The 19831-nt window shown below is 37.1% G+C and overlaps 1 protein-coding gene across 3 annotated transcripts in view; it reads left to right on the plus strand.

Annotated features, from left to right (window-relative positions):
- Positions 1 to 19831, plus strand: part of FRMD4A (FERM domain containing 4A) — a 171339-nt gene that overhangs the window by 80119 nt on the left and 71389 nt on the right. For 2 of the 3 annotated variants that reach the window (XM_053465098.1, XM_053465097.1), the window contains exon 2: positions 16347 to 16412. In XM_053465098.1, the coding sequence (XP_053321073.1) occupies positions 16347 to 16412 (66 nt within the window). Of the gene's footprint in view, positions 1 to 4021; positions 4254 to 16346; positions 16413 to 19831 lie in introns of those variants that run through there. The other variant, XM_053465099.1, reaches the window with a different exon arrangement.

The raw sequence follows: 19831 nt of genomic DNA on the forward strand, positions 1-19831 counted from the left end.
GAGGAACATTGGTAATTCTTTGTTCTCAATGTATTGTTTGTACACAGTACAAGTTACAGTAGGGACAAAATGACCAACATTTGTAGCACAACAGTGATCTTAAACATAGTACGGATTTGCAATTTCTAAGATATATATATATATACATATATATATATTTACAACCGAATTATTAATTAAAAATGAGAGTGTGTTGTTTTGGTAAAGCTGACACCAACACGACTTAATCAGCTGACTTATAACCTTATGTCTGCTTTATGGCTGGGCTTTTACATTGTTGTATTCCAAAATGTTGCAGAATGTGGACACAGTGAATTTAAATAAGAGGGCACTTTTACCCCAAAGCAGAGTCAGTGTGCCCTTATATTTTACTAATTTAAGGCAGCCAATGGGAGATCCATAGAATAGACACCGAATTGTTATTCTAGTAATTTATATGAACAAATCCTGTTATTCTTTTGCATTGATGTGGCTTATTGTGCTTTGTCTTGCCACTATGTGTATTGTTTCCAAGAATAATATATAAAATGTATAATAATAACAAATAATACAATTTGGAATAATAGTGTCAGATCAGGGATTCCCCGGAAGAAAAGCGGCTTGTCAGATTTCAGCAAGCCTTTTTCCCCTTTCCTGTTGTTATAAATCCACATCCCCCGGCTAGGAAATTCTTCTTGTTTCTATGGAACACCTTAATATTTTTTTCCTGTGTGGTTTGCAAGCAGTTGACCTCCCTGTCCATACAGGATGATACATAAGCTACGTTTTCATTTATCGCTCTGTAGCATTAATATTACCTTTGACATGACAAGAAGCCTTTACAATCATTCATGTCACATTTAATCTTTACATTTATTTTTCAATATGGTGGTAGTTTGCTAAATGTAGTTTTACTTTCCCAAGTTAACCCAAAGTGCTTCATAATTGAGTTAAGAACCGAAAAACATCTATCACTTGTGTTATTTCCATTTTCAAATGAATTACATTTATATTTTCCACCTCTTACATTACATCGAATTGATTGCATAAGGACACTGCATTCAATTCTTTCGCTGTTTCCCGGATCTTGCCTTGGAGATTTCATTGGGATCATACTTTAAGCCCAAGTAGGAAGTTCCAACACATTTCTTGGCACAGTTAGATCTCTGATATCCCCGACCAGTCCCTTTACACCATTCATTGGTTTATTTGTGTCTTTATGTGACGGGGCTCCACAGTGAGGATAACGGGCATGGAGGGAGAGGATGGAGTCAGGACTAAGACCTAATTAAATCAGCAGGATTTTCAGAATAATTGGCCTCAGAAGAAGAAGAATATTCATCCAAATATTGAGAATATATAGTATATGGTGTACAAATAAGTGGAGGTTTAAAATATATGGCTTTTTGTATAAAGCCCTACACCCAGGTTCATTTAGTTTATTGGACTGCGAAATATAATATTTGGGAAAAGGGAGAGCATCTCTCACTCATTTATTCTGGCATAAATTCTGCCAATGCTGTTTCTTTGTTATAAAAAAAAAACCCAAAACAAATTAATATGCCAAATTAAGGCCATTATTATTGTGAAAACAAGATTGTAACATTGTAATGTTAATTGTTTTTGGATATTGTAGAACAAGATTAAATTATTACCAGCCACAGATTTTTCTTTTGTCGTTATGTCCTATAAATCCTTGTCACCCACTCACTATAACCACCACCTATGTCTGTTCATGCCACATCCAATTAATACAAAACCTTGAAAGACAGAACGCTAATAATAAACTTAAACGGCCACCAGAGAGCTGCAACTCAAAGTATGAAATCCAAATGCAAAGAACACATGGGCTGTTTCATCTCTAAAATAGTGTGCTCACTACCACTGGATCAACGTAACTTAATGAATCGCTCTGAAATGGTTAATAAGCTTAATTATATTAACGTCGGATGCTTATATTCTGGATTATGGTAGTAAATTTTTATTTTTGGAAGGATAACATGGGTAAAAATTACTTTATGACAATCTGAAAGTAAAAGAGGTCAGGAGATGGAAGGATGGGGGAAGCAGAGGGTTTGCAAGACCAGGTCTTATTGATTTGTTTCCTTTCTCATATTCTTTTCTTACTCCGAAATTTCCCCGACTCAGCACACAGCTGCCAGCTCCTTTTTCCTGTTGCCAGCATAATTGAAGATGTAACTTTGTCTTGACTCCAAATGCTGTTAAGGAAATTGAACTATTCACAGCCTGTTAGCTCCTAGAAATCCATTGGCTTTGTCCGATTCAAATATAAGTTTCCGTATCATATAGCGTTTATGTAGGGCGGGTTTCACGTTTCCATAGCGAAGTCACTTCAGACTTTTATTACTAGGACCTTTGCGGTTCCGAGGATTTATTCTTTTTTTTGTGTAGCTCCCGATGACCTCTTTTTAGGAGGGACAGACCCTTTTTGGCAATCCCTCTGTCTCCCTTTCATCCCCTGATGTGCCTCTAGCATACGGGTGTTATCCCGGCGTCACAATGTCACAGCTATGTATATGTAAAAAGAAGGGAATGTGTTTACAAACTAAATTGTGTAAATAAATATCATTCTTCATCCAAATCCATTATTCAGTTGCATATGCCCTTATCAGTTGGGTAAAAAGTCACATAGAAACCCTCTAACACCACCCCTTAAAACAAATGTGTCCCTTTAGCAATTTGAAATGTCGGAGATTATGTTTCAGCGCCTTAAATAATAGACAATATTTGTTAGATTTTTCAATTATGCATAATTGTGTCTGATCCTGTCCAGAACCCGACATTCAGCATGCACAGATCAAGTCAGAAAAGACGTGCTTTGTGATTTATTTATTTATTGTCTTGCTTTGCTAAAAATTCTTTGTATTGATAATTTAACTAGGTTTGTAGAAAAGTACACTCTATGGAGACCATGTTAAAAAAAAAAAAAAGCTAATAAGATGCCATGTTTAAGAAGGGGTTTTGTTGCCATAGCAACCAATAGAATGTTTGAATTGAGTGGACTATTCCAGGGGTTGCTATGGCAATATGACTTTTCAAACTTAGCGGCTGAATCACTTTTCGTACGTGTTTTACTAGTGTTGCTGAACAATCTTAAATAATGCAACTCATAATAGGGATCCTATGTTAATTTAGAGTGTATAAGGTTACACTATAATAGGGGTAATTATACACTACAATGCATATCAGTCTGATATGCCCACATGCCTTAACTGCTCTTTTCCATCTGAAGAAGAGACCTCTGACCTCCCAAAAGCTTACGTAACTTTACATTTTTCTATGTTGGCTCAATAAAGGATATCATCTTGAACGCATCCCTTGCTACATCCATTTGTATCATCATTCGGATGTTTGCAATTAAGTAGTGTTTGCTATTACATGTGACATTAGAGCTGTTTTATGCTGAGGCCATTGACTTGAATAAACCTCTAGGACACTGCACCTTGCTCCTTTTACTGTGTAAAAGGCTCGTTTGTAATAAAATATATGGACTCCCCTACTGAGGTCAGGCCTGTGCAATCAGTCTCTCCCAGCTTGGCTGGTTTTGTGTTGCTTTTACAGCCCAGATGTTGCCATGCAGTGCTTGGATAGTGGAGGGTCTCAGCCCGAGTGCCCTGCCTGCTGGGTGTTTTAAAGGGTGACTCGGGTTATTAAATCTCCCTGTACCAGCAGTGTGTGCAGCTTCTTTTATTCGCACGTTCCCTTCCCCCCTACTCCATGCCGGCCTCTTTTCATTTAAAGTGTGTTTTTGTCTGCACGTGAGTCATTAAAAAATGCACCAGCAGGAAGAACCGAGGGAAAAAAGGCAATTCTCATCCCCCTCCACCTCCTTCCCCAGTTACATGCACTGCCTCTGTGTGTACGCATGTGTGTGTGTACGCGCGTGTGTGAAATCTCCTTGTAGTGTGGCAAGCCCTCTGTTTTTTTCCCCAAAGATGCACATTTCTGTGGTGCACCCTGGATTGCAGCCAGTGTCTCTGTGAGCGACCGTTAGCGGGGAAATAGGATGTAGCAGCACAGAGGAGACAGAGAGAGCTACACACACACTCACACACACACACTGATAGGGAGAAGTCAGCAGAAGGGCTGTGTCTGTCTTTCAGCAGAGCCACAGAGGAGGTCCTGGCTATGGAAATGGATGCTGCTGGGAAAGGCCGGGAGCCTGTTTAACCAGGATTTAATGTGATGCTTTTTTTCCTGGACAATCTTCTTGACATCTGCAGAACGTGGGAGCCTGCCTGGGTGAAGGAAAGGTAACGTGTGCCTACAATCCTTTTTTATTGGCCTGGAAGGCAGCAGGGAAGTTTCCCCGTTATCATTCGGATTCCAAAAACATATAGGTATTGAGTACCTTGTCCTTTGCAAGGTGCAGGCAGCAGAATACTGACGATATGTGAGCGTTTATATCGAGCTATGTGGTCTGTTTCGTTTCGATGTATGTGTAGAAAGTATGGCAATTCATTCTGGTGGGTTTTTAATGCCTTATTTATTAACCCTTTTAGTTCTAGAGTGGAAATGCTCTGTCCGCCACTCACGGTGCTGAAAGGGTTAAAATATGGTACGTTCGGTTGGGTTTTTTAAGGCTTATGTGAGGATGGGGTAAAGGATGTTATTAATTTGCTGTCCGGTGCTGTAGAAGGAACCATGTTGAATGGGTGATGGATGAAGCTGGTGCTGCAGATAAATATACCTTTATTTCTGAGCACGGTAGGTACATTACTAGAAATAGTAAAACCCACTGATTTCAGCCCATTCCGTGTTCACGGTGTTACCAGGCAGCATTTAGTTTGCGCTATAAATAGCAGGGGCAGGTTTTTTACGGATACGCACAAGTCCTAGAGGATGCAGGCAGCTATCCAGACACAGCGTACAGCTGAGAAACGTGAGGTGCGCCCGTTATAACCCGGCTTCCACGGCAGTAGAAACAGACCCTTTTTTTTAGAGGAAAGGGGGAAGGGAACCAAAAAAAAAGGCAAAAAACTGGAAAGCTTTTTTACGTATCGTATTACGGAAGCATGTCCTGTAGGAATTTTAACATGTTCACTGCGATGTGGGCCTTGGGTGCACTGCATTTGTGTTGCGGGTGACCTCCTTCTTAAGGTTAATGGGTTAAGCCGTTTCCAAGTAAAAAAAGAAGCTTGTTACCTGATACACTGATTTCTTCTGCATTAAATTAGATGAATAGGCACTGTAATTCAGGGGTGTTGTAGCTCGGCTATATATATCCCAGTCATCTATGTGGTTAGCTAAAACACTAAAGGCAAATTGCCCACAAAATAATAATTCTATACCCTGCATGTATTGCGGGATCGGCCGGTGAGCTATTGCACACCAACCCAACAACCCGTCATTCAATTTCTATGCCTGGACTAAGATCAGGGGTGCATGGACTCCATTCATTAGCGTATGCATCATGAAATACACCTGCTTCATTTCTGCTGTCTTAAAAAAAGATTTAAGGATAGCACAGTTTAATTCATTTAAAGGCTACCCTGGTAAAAAAGCCTTGTTCATGTCTGAGACCTGGGCTGAGACTCTACAAACAAGTGTGAAGCTAGTTCTCTATGGCCATTTGCATTCCTCCTATCTCCAGTGGGAGGCTCACCTTGCCTAGCTTACTATATATGATGCCAGTGGGTTTATTACCTGTTAGAAAGGCCTAGCTTTGTCCTCAAGGAACCCCAGAATGTCCTCCGATTTGTAGACAAATAGTGGAATAAATATTTGATGTATGCCACCCCCACAAGAATATTTTGTTTTATTATTAGTCTTTATATTACATTTGGATTGTCGTTGTCATATATAGACTTAAGTCTAACATTTTTAATAAATGATGTTCTTGATGCCACACAGCATAAAGGTAGAATGCCCAGGCTCGCATTTTTCTAATAAAATGTTATCACCTTATTTATATGTATATCATTAGACTCCCCTTCTTCTAGTGTAGCCACCATGTCTTGATTTTACACCAAATTCTTATGCCTTGGTTCGGTACTTTACTAGTTCTTTGCTCTTTGCTTGTTGTGTGTATATTACAGAAGGCAGATGGATAAGCGATTTAGTGTTCGACTGTGGGACATACAAGGTTAAAAGCGCTAAAGGGGAGGTCTGAAAGACCATCTAAACCTAGATACCAACAGAATAACCGGATGACAAACACATATAATCTAGAATATCCATTATGGTGACAGTGCTCTCATTCACACATACTGTGAATCACATATCCTTTCAATACAAGCCTTGTCAAAAGCCAAAGACAAAGTGTTTTGTCACAAATGTCGTAAAGAGCAGGCATGAGGTTTGACACATACTTCCCTGTACTTGGATGAGTCAGTCAATGTAAAGTCACTGAGATATGACCTTGAGTGCATTCCATCAATTATCGTTAAACAATATTCTTATTATTGGATCTTAGCCTTTTGGGAAGGGGTTGTATGGCCTTCTCTGATATGAAGATCGTGTGCCTCTTTTCAGATTTTTTTTTTTATCTAACTTGCCAGCAGGATGTCTAGAGTAACATAAAAAATCAGCAGTAATTACACTAGGATTGGATAATGGTGTGCCCTCTTTATGGTTCAATGTTTTTGAATGTATGTTAGACAGGAGTGAATATGTACAAGCACTTTGCTTACACCATGAAGGCTCGCACCTTGGTTAAAAAGATCTCATTACTAGTGCCACTAGTGTTCATTTGTAGCAAAGAGATTTATAGCATAATCAGGGAAATAAGGCAGGACAGGATTTGCTGGGTGGTAGAAGTTAAACTGCTAACAGTTACAAATAGTAGAGTACTGTATCATGTTTGAAATAAAGAATAGGTACACGTGACTATTTTATCATTTTACATCTAGATAATCACATAGAGAACCTGTCCTGCTTATAAAAATGCATTTACAGAACCTTAAAGGCTTTAGAAAGAGGACAAAACCGACAGACCGAGTAGACTTAGAGCTCTATCCAAATGTCTCTTACAGCAAAAGAGGGTTCAACTTGTCTAGTGATTGTACAGCTTATTACATTAAAAGCAGATAAGATATTAGATTCACTTATTGGGATGTTTTCTTATAATAGTGAATATATGTTGATGGAACAATTAAACAAAAGCACATTAACATTTGGGTAAATGTTAATGAATGTGACTTTCTTTCTTTCTTTCTTTCTTTCTTTCTTTCTTTCTTTCTTTATTTCCACCAATTGTTGATCCATAGGGATCCCTTCTCTATGATCTCATTATTTATACCCGTGTAATATATTCATGTTCATAAACAATGGTACCAAATTATCAAAGGCCAATTTAAAATTGTTCAGACTGATAACAGATTGTCTCGTGTCTACCTGAAAGTGGTTCCGTAGCTGCCTCGAGAGCTTGCCTTTCCAGTAAATAAAAAAAAATCAATCAGTGCCTAGCTACTGAGATGTGTGATTTATTTATCCCTATGAGACTTTTTCTATAAGCCGAAATGCCAATATGAGACATCATAAGGAAGAAGAAATATATTAATGTGCTGTCTGCAGGCTCCTAAAAGAATACTACCTTGTGTGTCACAGAGTGAAGTTGCCAAATCTAATTCAAAATATTTGAAAAGGTACCTTGTGGGGAATAATGTGAATAATGAGATAGCAGTCGTAATTATACTCCTAGAGTAAATATTCATTGGCATCTGTTCCAATCTGAATGGTGCCGGAGAAATGCTGAATGTAAAAAACAGAACATTTAACAGAAAGTTATATGCCACATATATTTTATTCTGTTAATTAATAAGAAAAAAAATAATTTAAAAAAACACGCATTCCTAAAAAGGATCTAAATGAGCTATTTCTTGATACATTTTTTTTAAATAAATCAAATATTGTAAACATTGGCAAGTGAATTCTAATTTACCCATCTTAAGTTTCAGTTTTAGGATGTGATGAGTGGCAGAATCTGGTTGTGGACTGAGACGAATGTTGCGAGCCAAACAGTGAGCCTGGCTTCTCCATATGTGATGTCGACAAGTTTGGTGACTAGTGCTAGGGCTTCCAGATTTTCACCAGCCACTCCAGCTCATATAAAGAGAAGAATTAATTAGAACGCTGATTACGCACGCATACACAGACAAAGCATGTGCATGGAAGATGACTGTGCCAGGTCAGAGAGGGTACGCCGATATACCATTCGAATTCCCAAGCAGTGAGTCACAGTAACTTAGTCTACCCAGAGACTCGATGGAATACTTCTCGCACGGAGGGAAATGAGGACCGGATTTCTTCCACGGTTCCCATTCGTATCATTAAGGAAATCCCATCAAGGATGTCCTTTAAATGTTTTATGAATGACACATGCAGCAAGTTGTGTGCTCCGAATTAAGTGCAGATTTCTACCACTTCTGACATTTTCTGAATTAGTTTATTTTTGTTTTATGTTGTTATCCAGCATTGTAAAATTGAAAGATAATACATACATTATGAATGGGCCTTTATATATTACGTTGCTCTGTCCAATCCAATGTTCATGCTAAAAACATCAAGCAGAGTGTTTGTGACAAGGAAGGGGGTTTACTGAGTCGATTATAAGCCCAGGGACTGAATCTGCCAATATAGGCAAACTAAGTTAAGTAGGGCACTGAGCTCGTAAGGGCAATTCCTTTCTTTGCATGCAAGCAAATGAGACCCTAGGGCCAACATTACACAATCCTTAAAATCACATAAATCTCAACTAAAATTACATTAACAATTATCAACAATTTAGGGAAGTGTAATGGTATAGGTGAGGCAGTAGAAGATACCAGTTTTTCTGTTTTTTTAAAGGCAAGCATCCCTTTTTGTCAATATTTATATATTTAGGAAATATACTGTAGGTATGGTGGGAATATTCATATTAAACAAATGCCCCACTGGAGAGCTATTGGATGCAGTATTCTTCCTTCGTAATTATAGCAATCATAGCTATTCCTTGCTGTGGAGAGCTTAGTCATTGACTGATTCTTGTGTACGATCCATTATCTATCTCAAGATATGTATAGATGAACCTGTTACGCCAAAGTCCTGTAATTCTGTTATTAGAGTTTGACATTATCTATGAACATGTGGCACTCAAACCCTATTTTGTCTTGAGGGTTTTAAGAAGTTAACTACCCAAGGTATAATAATAAAGAAAGTTAAAAGTAAAATAACCAAAGTATTTAGCTGTGATCTGTTTAAACATTTGGTGAATACAACATCGCGTTATATAAAAACCGGAAAAGAAACATTCTGGACAACTCAGCCACTGGAAAAGCCATACCAAGCAAATGCCATCTAGAATCTAATAGTGGAAAAGCCAAAGAACAGCAGTTTCCATTTAATGATTTAATCCCCCCATCCCCTGTCCAATGGATTGTCTCTGCTCAGCAAAAAAATCCACAGAACTTTGTTTCCACCTCACTCACGTGTACAGAGATAAGCCGGGAGATTTACCATAGGCCTGTTTAATACAATACATTTCCAGCTACTTAATATTATCACTGCAGCTTCGTTTATTATAGCTACAAATTACCATTGGTACATTAACCCAGGACACACCTGGCGTGCCACCCGAGAAATCAATTTGTGGAATAAGACCTTGAATGAAGCTGGCAATGTGTCCTTTAACCAAGCTTGGCCACCCCGGTGTTAGGGCTTTTCATAACATGACAAAGAGAAGCATTCATGTGTATGAAAACCAAAATGCCAAGTCAAGATTCCTATCCATGTGCTTGAGGAACGCTACATAAGCTGCAAGCTGCTCAAACAAGGTGGCCAGATGAGTTGTTAGTCTGGGACACATTTTTCTTTCTATTCCAAGAGGAGCACTCCAGCCATCATATCCACTTTAATGGATAGTTGCATGGTTGGATTCTACCTCTTAGTAGCAAGAAGCAGATTTATATTTTATAATGGATTGAAAGTATCAACAAAACCCTTCCCTGCTTTGTATTCTAGATCATAGGTTTAATTCCCAAAATGGCTTGGTTGTATGATACAGTAGAGGTTAATCCCGGCGTGTTACCAGACCTGACTGCAGTTAATGCTTCTTATTTGGCTTTGATTTTCTATGCACGGTTGAAGAAAATAATCTAAAATAATGGTTTTGTCACAAGTCATTTTACATCATATTAACTGCAGGTAAAATAGCTGTAATTGTCTACATCGTAATATGGTTCTTGAATGCCTGTCTCAGGGGCTGAAGCTGCAGTTGGCTATGAAGTTATGGGTATCTTTTTACTGTTGCAGCCTATGCGTTTGCTGTATTGTCTTTTTCTATCAATTTTCGATTTACCTGTCCTCATCTTCAGTGTTTTACAGAAAGTTAGCTGTGTGTGTCAAAATTCCTAATGGCAGTATCACAAAAACATGCCGTGAAGAAACAATTTCTAACTAGAAACAGTTTTTTTCATTCAAGAAGCCATGTTAATAAGAAGTCATTATATGCCTAGATATCAGGGAATAGTTGTACACCAAAATTGGTTATAAATGCCATGTTTTTCATCAATATGCATTAGTATAGATCATCTCATCTTTGTGTTTATCGTTATCCTTCACATATAGATCATAAATGTTTGGATTTAAAGGAGGTCAGAAAAACCTGTCACAATTATCTCTTGTTTTTCTTCTGTTTATTGTGATGTTTCTTAAACACTAAATAAATTTGGAAATACGAGATTTGTAAAACCGTTATTTTACAAGAATAAAAATTTACAGCTAATCTTTAGCTTTGGATAATGCTAGAAATGAATGCAAGGTCATGGCTGGCAACAGTCTAAACACAGACATAGCGATGCACTGTAACATACACAATCCTTTCCTAAGAGTACAGGTTTAACTCTCTGAGAACAAGAGGAATTCAACCACTCTTTTTACCGTTTGTCGCTGGTATGAACCTTAAAAACATTTCCATATGAGGTTCTATTTACTGCACAGGGAAACCATCTAAAGCTTTTGAGATAATTTGCATCGCGTACCATAAGGATGGGAAGTTTCCTATCAGTATGGTTTATGGGAGTTCCTACCAGCTTATACTCAAACTTTTTTTCAGACAAGCAATATGCCAAAAAAATTGGATCTAAGAAGAAAGTTGTAGACAGTGTGGATAGAGTGTTCATTCTTGATAGATGATGTCATTTGCCTAGTCGCTGTTCCATTGTTTGCTGGTCGGGAACAGGTTTCAAAGCAAATCCCCGTGTGGCCGTTAGTAAAATATGTACGCCTGGAATGTATTTTATTTTGTTAGCGGACAGCCAGTGCTCTACATGTATTTGATTTGAATGCTGTGAATCACGCTGGCGTATTAGAACAGAGATGCCTATTAATGGTGCACACAGAAGAAGGCCAACCTTCCTGACCAGTAGACACCTTCCTTCAGCTTGTCTGCTTCACTCTTATTGTATGCGGACTTCCAAACCAGTTCAGAGCTTGTATTTTAATTAGATGCTAAGAAGCAGTGTTCCTTATTAAGTCATTAAGAGTAACCGTCATTTCTTTTCTTATACAAGCCCTCTAATTGCAAAATACCAGCCTTTGAATTATCCCGTGCCTGTATTAAGCTGCCGGTTCAGATTTACAATGAACAGTGCGTTCTTGATGGATACATGACAGCTCTGTATTCACTGAGAAAAAATCCCAGCTATCTCTATAATAGTAGTAGCGATCTGTGTACAATCATCACAATCATCACCAGGAGATCTTTGTCTATTGTGATAAAATATACTCTTTTTATAAACTAAATTTGAAGCATGATACTGTTTGTTGCATGTAGTCTAACCCCTTTAAGATTAATGACAGTCTATGTTATGATAATGGCTAGACCATTACGACTCCATGACGTTCTGTTTTATTTTTTTTATTTTTTTTTAAATAAGAAGGATATTCAAGACACTAATGTTATGTCGTTCGCAAATGCCTTAGTTTTCCTTATTTGCTTCGCAGCCCATGTTTCTGTAAAATACATGGCAGACTAAAACCTCTGCCAGTCAGCCAGCTCTGTTTATCTCAACCCTTCTTTCATGAGAATCACCTCAAGGTTCATACTTCACAATGTATAGATAATGCAAAGAAAAGAGACATTATTTCTCATCAGAGCCTATAACCAACAATCATTCTTCTATAGCAATGAGTACAGAGAAGGCACATATGTAATGGCCCTTATACTTGCATATGGTATACCTATTTCAGGTAGTTTAAAACCAGGGGGGCAAACATCAGTCATTTGGAGCAGCAGAGAACATTACACGTTACATAGAGAAATCTATTTTTGGGGATTTGTATCCCCAATGACAACAATGGTTTCTAAAGTGTCATTGTTTGTGACATTACAAAGCAGAGTTTACGCCAATTAGTTTTGATGTCAGCATTTTTAACACTGTTTGTCTTGAGGTTGTTTAGGTCAACCCTACATGAAATGGTTATTGTTATGATATTTTTCTGCTAATTCGGTTCCCAAATTCCAATTCTGAACAGTTGGATTCACTTGAGTTAATGGGAAAAAGTTGCACCAATTAAGAAACAATGGGAAACAGCTTAAAGAAACATGTGTTACATGATACATTGATGATATGGGTCGGATTTGTATTAATTATTATTAAAAACAACTATGTTCCTGTTGTTAAAAGCTGCTTTGTCCTAGTCAGCTTGACTTGCTAGAGGTTATTTGTGCTATTAAATCAGTGACCCCAGTCCTAATTAAAAGTACATTTAGCAAGAAAAATAATTAAATTATAAGAAAATTGCTAATGTGTGTGTATATATATATATATATATATATATATATATATATTACTTGTTTAAATTAATTTGACGTATTCACAGCATTACTTTAAAGACTTAAGCGATTTATAGTAAATAGTTGCAAAAATGTTGTTTTCTTTTCGAAATAATGTAACGGTGATTGCCACAGTTTAGTTTTTATTAATTACCAGATTAATCTGCCAGCATATTGTTTTGTTGGCCTCCTGCCTTGTGTATCACCTGCTGTTAAGAAGTGAATTTCAAAGAAACTCGGAAATAAAATCCTCTTGTGACAACGCTTTATGGGAACTGCGGTTTTAAGTGACTGCTCTGATGTGAACAGCAGAATTACTCATATTTGCTTGGATAAATACGGTGCCACAGAAGACCTATATAAACATAGCTGTTTTGATTCCGTTCATCATCTTAAAATGAATCTTCATAGAGTAGGTCTTGAACATTTAGCCCCTTTTTTTTTTTTTTTTTTTTTTTTTAGCAATTTACCTGTTAAAGGTAACGTTTCACTTTGTTTTATTTGGGATTATTACACTATAGGCAGTCTCTGGTAGAGTATATGAATTCGTTATTGTAAACGTTGTAGATTTTCCCAGTATATGGAAGGTCAGAGATATCTGTTTTAAAGCAAAATCTGGTATCCAACATCACCTTAAAAAAAATATATGCTGTGTGTTTTCATTATGGGCAAATAACTATACATTGATTTAAAGGGCATAGAATTTGGCTTGAATGTAGGTCTGTTATAATGTACTGTATTCTAACATAGTACTAAAAAAAACAGTGTTTCCCTTCATTTATTTACTCAATATAGAGGCCATTTCAGTCAAAATGATAAAATGGCCATTATACCAAATAAGTATTTTATTTTTTAGACTCCGATTTTAATTGGGAAACTTGGGAGACAAGAAAGATTCCGCGAGCGCATTATTCTAGATCATGATGTGTGCATCCACAGAGCGTAAATTGGCCTAGAATGTCTGCTCATTTGGCTAGAGTAATAGGAAGAAAACGAGTATTGATTGAGACTTTTATGTCTATCTTACTTTACAAAAATGACAGACAAATGTGGCTCAAATGAGTTTACAATATGCAATAAAATCTCTCCTACTGAGAATACATCTTTTTGTTCTTGACTTGCCAGAGGCTGCATGCAATAAAATGTCTAATTTTAATTCAGTATTTTTATTTAAATATTCTCTTATTTTTACAGAGTCTTATATAGTTTATATATATGTATATATATATATATATATATATATATATATATATATATATATATATATATGTCTTGCACAGTACATTCAAATACTAGTGTGTAATAACTTATTATAACCAATGGAGTATAACCGTTTGTCCCATTTATTTTATTTTATTAAGTCCATGGTCTTAGCTTCAAGATAGCCATAACAATATTACATACATGTTTAAAGTCCCACACTAACCACTACTACTAGGAGGCTGTTCTGCATACCTACCACTCTTTTACTAAAGTTAAGCCGCTCACATTTCACCTAAGCCACTTATAAGGCATACTGGACCTGAAAAGGGAACCCGATAATAAGTATATACAGCAGTATCATTGCATGTATTTTGAACAGAAATGAAACCTAGCAAACCCAAAATGTTCTGCATCGAACGACTGTAATGTAAATGTAGTCACTTATTATTCTGTAGATAATCTGGCAACAACAATGGATTAGCGGAATAATTATAAACATCCTGCAAAAATATGTAATAGTGTAGTATGAAATCATAAAATGATCCTTTACCAAAATGACACATTTGGGGTATCTAATGTCTGCACAGGTCCTTATCTGTCTTTAATATCTCATTTTCTTAATATTTGCGCAGGCGCTACAAATTGTGTAGTGTGACAGATACCCAACCATCTCAATAGGGAACAGTTAGTGTCTGCTATCGTCATTACTTCATCTATAGATTAGAAAGTTGATCCCTGGGGATACAGTTACCATTGCCAAGTCATCAGGATTTTGCTGAATGAGCTGAATTATATCACATCTAAAGTTCCTCCTAGGGACATAGTTTCACGTGTTATGTCTGGCTGGCAAAAGACAAATAATAAATCAAAAAAAAAAGAAAGTGTGCGGTAATACAAAAACTCCTTGTGTGTGTTCTGTGATAAATGTATCTCCGTTGTTTATTCATCCAATTCAGACACATCCTTATTGTACTTATAAGGATGTTACAAGCATAATAAAACTAAAACTGGAATCACATTCAGAAATATCTGTTGGAGATGAAATATACACAAAAGAGCTTAAATTGCTTAGTCTGAACGTAGTGTTATAAATAGTGAAGCGATAGTAAGCTTGCAACAGGAGGGCTGCCATCTCCTTGTGTACCAGTGTGTTTTAACATATTTATATTATTGTTGTTAAATTTAACGTTATTGTTAATGTTACTTAACCATACTTTAGTAGTGTTATAGAATCTGCTGGCACGCTATGAATATAATGTAATCCAATAAATATAATAGTGTTACACATTAAAAAAAAAATATATATATATATATTCTAGTTACTAAACAACCACTAAGGTGGTTAAGTTTCACTAAATTTAGTTCCCACCACCACCAGTGGCAGAAGGGAGTTATAGGATAACACGACTGGTTAGATCAATACGTTGCTGATGGTTTGATAATATATGAGTTCGGAGGATAGCACTATATTTTACACTGTAGAGAAACATATCTGCAAATGTCTTGATGTATGGAAGGGATGTGCTGCTTCTCTAGACTCTACTAGTGAAAAATGTCGGAACAGTGCTAGGAGACATCAAGATATTCTCAGATCGTAGCATTCATAAATACCATTGTCATGATTTGCACAGCTAATTTATCATAGCTTATAATAACATAGTTAATTACAGTATTTCCCAATTTCTTCTTTGTTGATTTAGTAGAAATAAAAGAAGAAAGCCGCATATGGGCAAAAATAATTCTTGATACTAAGGCAGTTGGTGGATTCATTGTAAATCTGTATCCAAAACCGTGTTGGATAAGTGGCTTCACTTGTTTGAACTGCGTATAATGGTACTCAGATGCCCTGCCTGTCTATAGAAGGGAAGATATCTATAAATACATGTTAATACTAAGCATCAAAGTGAAAACATTGTGTGCATCCAAATAATGCTAATGCTGAGTGAACCCTTCGCACAGAACATCAGAGATATTGTGTAAATGGCTATTGTGACATGCACCTGCTATGATCCCTCACCAAAGAACCAAAACAAACATTCATTTGCCAAAGGCACGTCATTTCTCGGAATAACCAATACAGCATTTTATTTTGTATTTAAAAACATTTAATGTTTTGTTATTTGCTGCCCTTACAAATTTGTTTCAAATATAAAAACATATACACTTAATATTATCTAGCTTGAAAATGGAATATTATTAGGGCACTTGCGCTAGGGTCATTTTGTTTAACGTAAGAAATCCCATGGAAGTGTGACGTATATAGATTTGAGGTTCCATTGTGGATACACAATGCAGTCTCTTCTTATGAGATAAGCCAATAACAGTCGCATTGTTTGGGTTTTGTTTATTGCTATCCACAAAACAATAAACATGGCTTCTTTTGTTTCAGATGACGGAGGGGCGGAGATGTCAAGTTCACCTCCTAGATGACAGGAAGTTGGAACTTCTCGTGCAGGTAAACAGAATGTTTCCCGATTTCCTGTTTACTTTTTGGAAGAGTTTGTAGTCAATGACTAAGTGTCCTTATAGTCCTACAACAGAGTGATGCATGTCCAAACACAGCTTTGCCTTTGTCACAGTAATTTGGTAAAGCAAATCTCACTCATTATGTCCTTGTTTGTGAAAAGCATCTGTATTTTTGTATCGATTGCATCTTGTAGAAATGGCAGACTGTTCTACAAAACTTTGTAGGCCTGCAGCTGATGGTCTCAGCAAAAATAAATGATACCATTATTTTAACATGATTCCAGTCAGTTGAGTAGGCCATTTTGTTTCCAGTGTCGGGAAGTAACGACACACTAATCTGATGGACAATCAGAAGCAGATTTCCATCTTAATGAACCATTCACATTTAAAAAACGGCTGGCCTCTCTAGAACAAGACAACATAATCTTAATTTGGCTCTGGATTTATTTAGATGTATCTTCTGTGGCTGGTTCTTTGCACACTATATAATTTCATGTATTTCTTACTCGGATTTGATGCATAAGAAGTTTGAAAGAATAGTTTTTTGGTATTTTTGAATAAAGCTGTAGGGCTCTGTCAAGGGACGGAATGTGCTGTATGAAAATGGTTAACGTTGGTTTCCGAGGCAGTCATGTCTGAAGAGGAGGAAGTCAGACATCCCTAGAATGACATTCCCTCACATGCGTTAGCTGGGTGGGCAGGAAGTGTTCAGCTGTACAGTAGGAAGACTGAGCTTGGAAATGAATGGCCACTTTGAAAGAGATTTGAATTCCAGGAAATGTGTGTTAATAGTGTCATTTACACTTGGTGCTAAAGATATTCTGTTTAGATTTTGTCGAGAAGACAAACACTGCCGTTCAAAAGTTTGGGGTCGCTTAGCTGTTTTCCTGGAAATTACGGGAATTTCTAGCTGTAACATAATAGCAAAAGGGTTTTCTAATGTTCAGTTAGACCCATGCTTGGGGTTTCCATTAAGATTGCATATCTGCGACAGAGGGGAAGCTTGATCCTTTGGATTTAAGGCCGAGGACACAAAAAAGCCTGAGAGGTGTCTTTTTCGCGTCACCATGGTGTTTTTGGTGATGGGTAAAATGAACACGCAGAATTGCTAGACTTAATTAGCTAACTATGACTCTAAATGGAAAATGCCTCTATTTAAGTTGTTTTTTTTCCCTTCTTGTAGCAGTCCAATAAATTCTGGCTGCTCCCCCATTCTCTGCAGTAGGTACACAGGAAGCAACTGTTTCTCGATAAGAAAATCAGAAAATAATTTTGTACATCACAAGTAATTAATGTTTTGAATGTGAAGTATATGCGGGATGTTGCAAACTCTAAATATTCTCCATTACTTGTACTGTATTATAGAGACTGAATTCTGCGGACATAGGGTAGTCGGACCTGAATGAACAAAGGGGGGTTTTGCATTCCCGGCAGAGGGTCTGACATAAAAAAAACTCTGCAGGATGCAAGGGGGCTGGCACAAAACGCACAGTTTTAAAAGTAAAGAGCAGAGAAGAAAAAATAAATCAAGAGTGTTCCTTTAAATGTATAAAGCAGATCTCAGGGGGCTCTTGTATAAGCAGGGTGCACGTTATATGCAGGATTGTATAACAGAATATCGTTAAGTGGAAATTAAAGGAGCTATATGGTGAAAACATTCAGGAATATTGCTTAGTGACCATTTTGAGGAGTAATTCAGTATTTCCTTTTACAAGCCCCGTGAGATTATAACACTTAAAATTTTGAAATATAAAACCTACAGACTCAACTGCCCAAAAAATAAACTCAGTTCACAGGAAAATGCTTTCATACAGCTGAGCATATCTTCCATGTTAAATAGCTGCATAAAGAAAAACAGAAATGTAATGTAAAAAAAAGCTTAGAACTAAAGGGTTACAATTAAATAAAATGATCACGGTGGAAAAGCAAATGTATTTGATGATCTCAGAACATACAGTGGTTCAGCTCCCAATGCCCCTGGCATTTCTCTCCAGTACAATGAGCCAATGTCATAATGTTTTATAGCCAAGCCGATCTGATTTGTAAATTCCAAGGACAGATCTGCCCGTGTGGAGGAGAGCCTGGTGTCCTGGGTATTTTTTTTTCAAGGAGACTTCTTTATTATTTATCCTGTATTCACCCTTTTCTTTTAATAGCTGTGTTCATTTTTATGCAGCTCAACTGATTATTTCTATTCACACTGGCTAGACACTGTGTCTGCTGCAGAGGTTATTTCCTGAATGCATGTGTCTCTGATAGAAAAGATTCTGCTAAATACCAGATTTGCTTGATTAAAAGATGACCCCCAAACGTTGTTAATTAATGAAAGAAGAAACAAAAGAAAAAGACCGGAATATAAGACAACCCTATTGGGGGAAAAAATCAAAACCATTTGTTTCTGCTTTTTAGCTCTCACACTCTCATTCGCTCTCTCTCATGCTCTCTGTCAATGTCTCCCTACCTTCTCCACCAACCGCTTCCGTGACCCTGTCTCCTTTTCCACAGCTCTGCTTCTTCTTTTTCTTCTTCTTGTACTTCTGTTTTCCTTCTTCATCTGCTTCTCCCCAGTATCAGCTCCGTTATCACTGGAGAGGCTAGGGAGACATTGAGAGAGAAAGAGAGAGCATACGAAAGCATGAGTGATAGTGTGTGAGAGCATGAGTGAAGGTGAGTGACAAGCCCCTAGTCTTAGTTGGCTGTGTGGCAGTGCCATTGAACTGATGTTTGAATAAAAGAAGTTCTGAAAAAACCTCGAGCTAGTATGCTATGTGTTTGTTTCATATTAAAGGTTAATGGCAGAAATAAACTTGATGCTATATGTTATATGCAGAGTATCTCTCAAGCCGAGGGAATGCATTCTGCCCTCCAGTTTCAAGCTGTCCACATGTGGTAAACCCCCTGCTCTCCAGCAATGACAAAGCATTGGACTTGCTGCACCTCTGGCATATTTTGAGGGACAATTCCTTTTAAACTTGTTCTCAAATCCAAATCTCCCCCAAAAAATATAAGGTCGATGAAGTGAATGAGAAACTCTGGCGAGGAGCCTGCAGTTATGGATGGGACATGAGGGTGACCAGACCTTCCCTATCAAGGGTAATGCCAAGGGAAATGTAAACTTTAGAGACACTACCCTGCAGCTTTTTATTAATAATCAATTAGCATTAAGGTCTGGTCACCTTATTATGCAGTATTATTTTACATAATGTTCATCCCGTCTCTAGCCAACAAACATGAAAATTGTACACGCTGGATATAGATACAACTCTTTACTGACATGTATATTCCCTTATGCCACATTTGTGCTTTTTTGTGCCCAACAAAGTAGTTTAAAAATGAGCCATTGATGTTAATTATTTACAAAGTATAAATATATAAAACTCATATAAAACTCATTTGCTTACTCAGTTT

The sequence above is a fragment of the Spea bombifrons genome, chromosome 4 (genome assembly GCF_027358695.1).
Source record: "Spea bombifrons isolate aSpeBom1 chromosome 4, aSpeBom1.2.pri, whole genome shotgun sequence".
Taxonomy (NCBI): Eukaryota; Metazoa; Chordata; class Amphibia; order Anura; family Pelobatidae; genus Spea; species Spea bombifrons.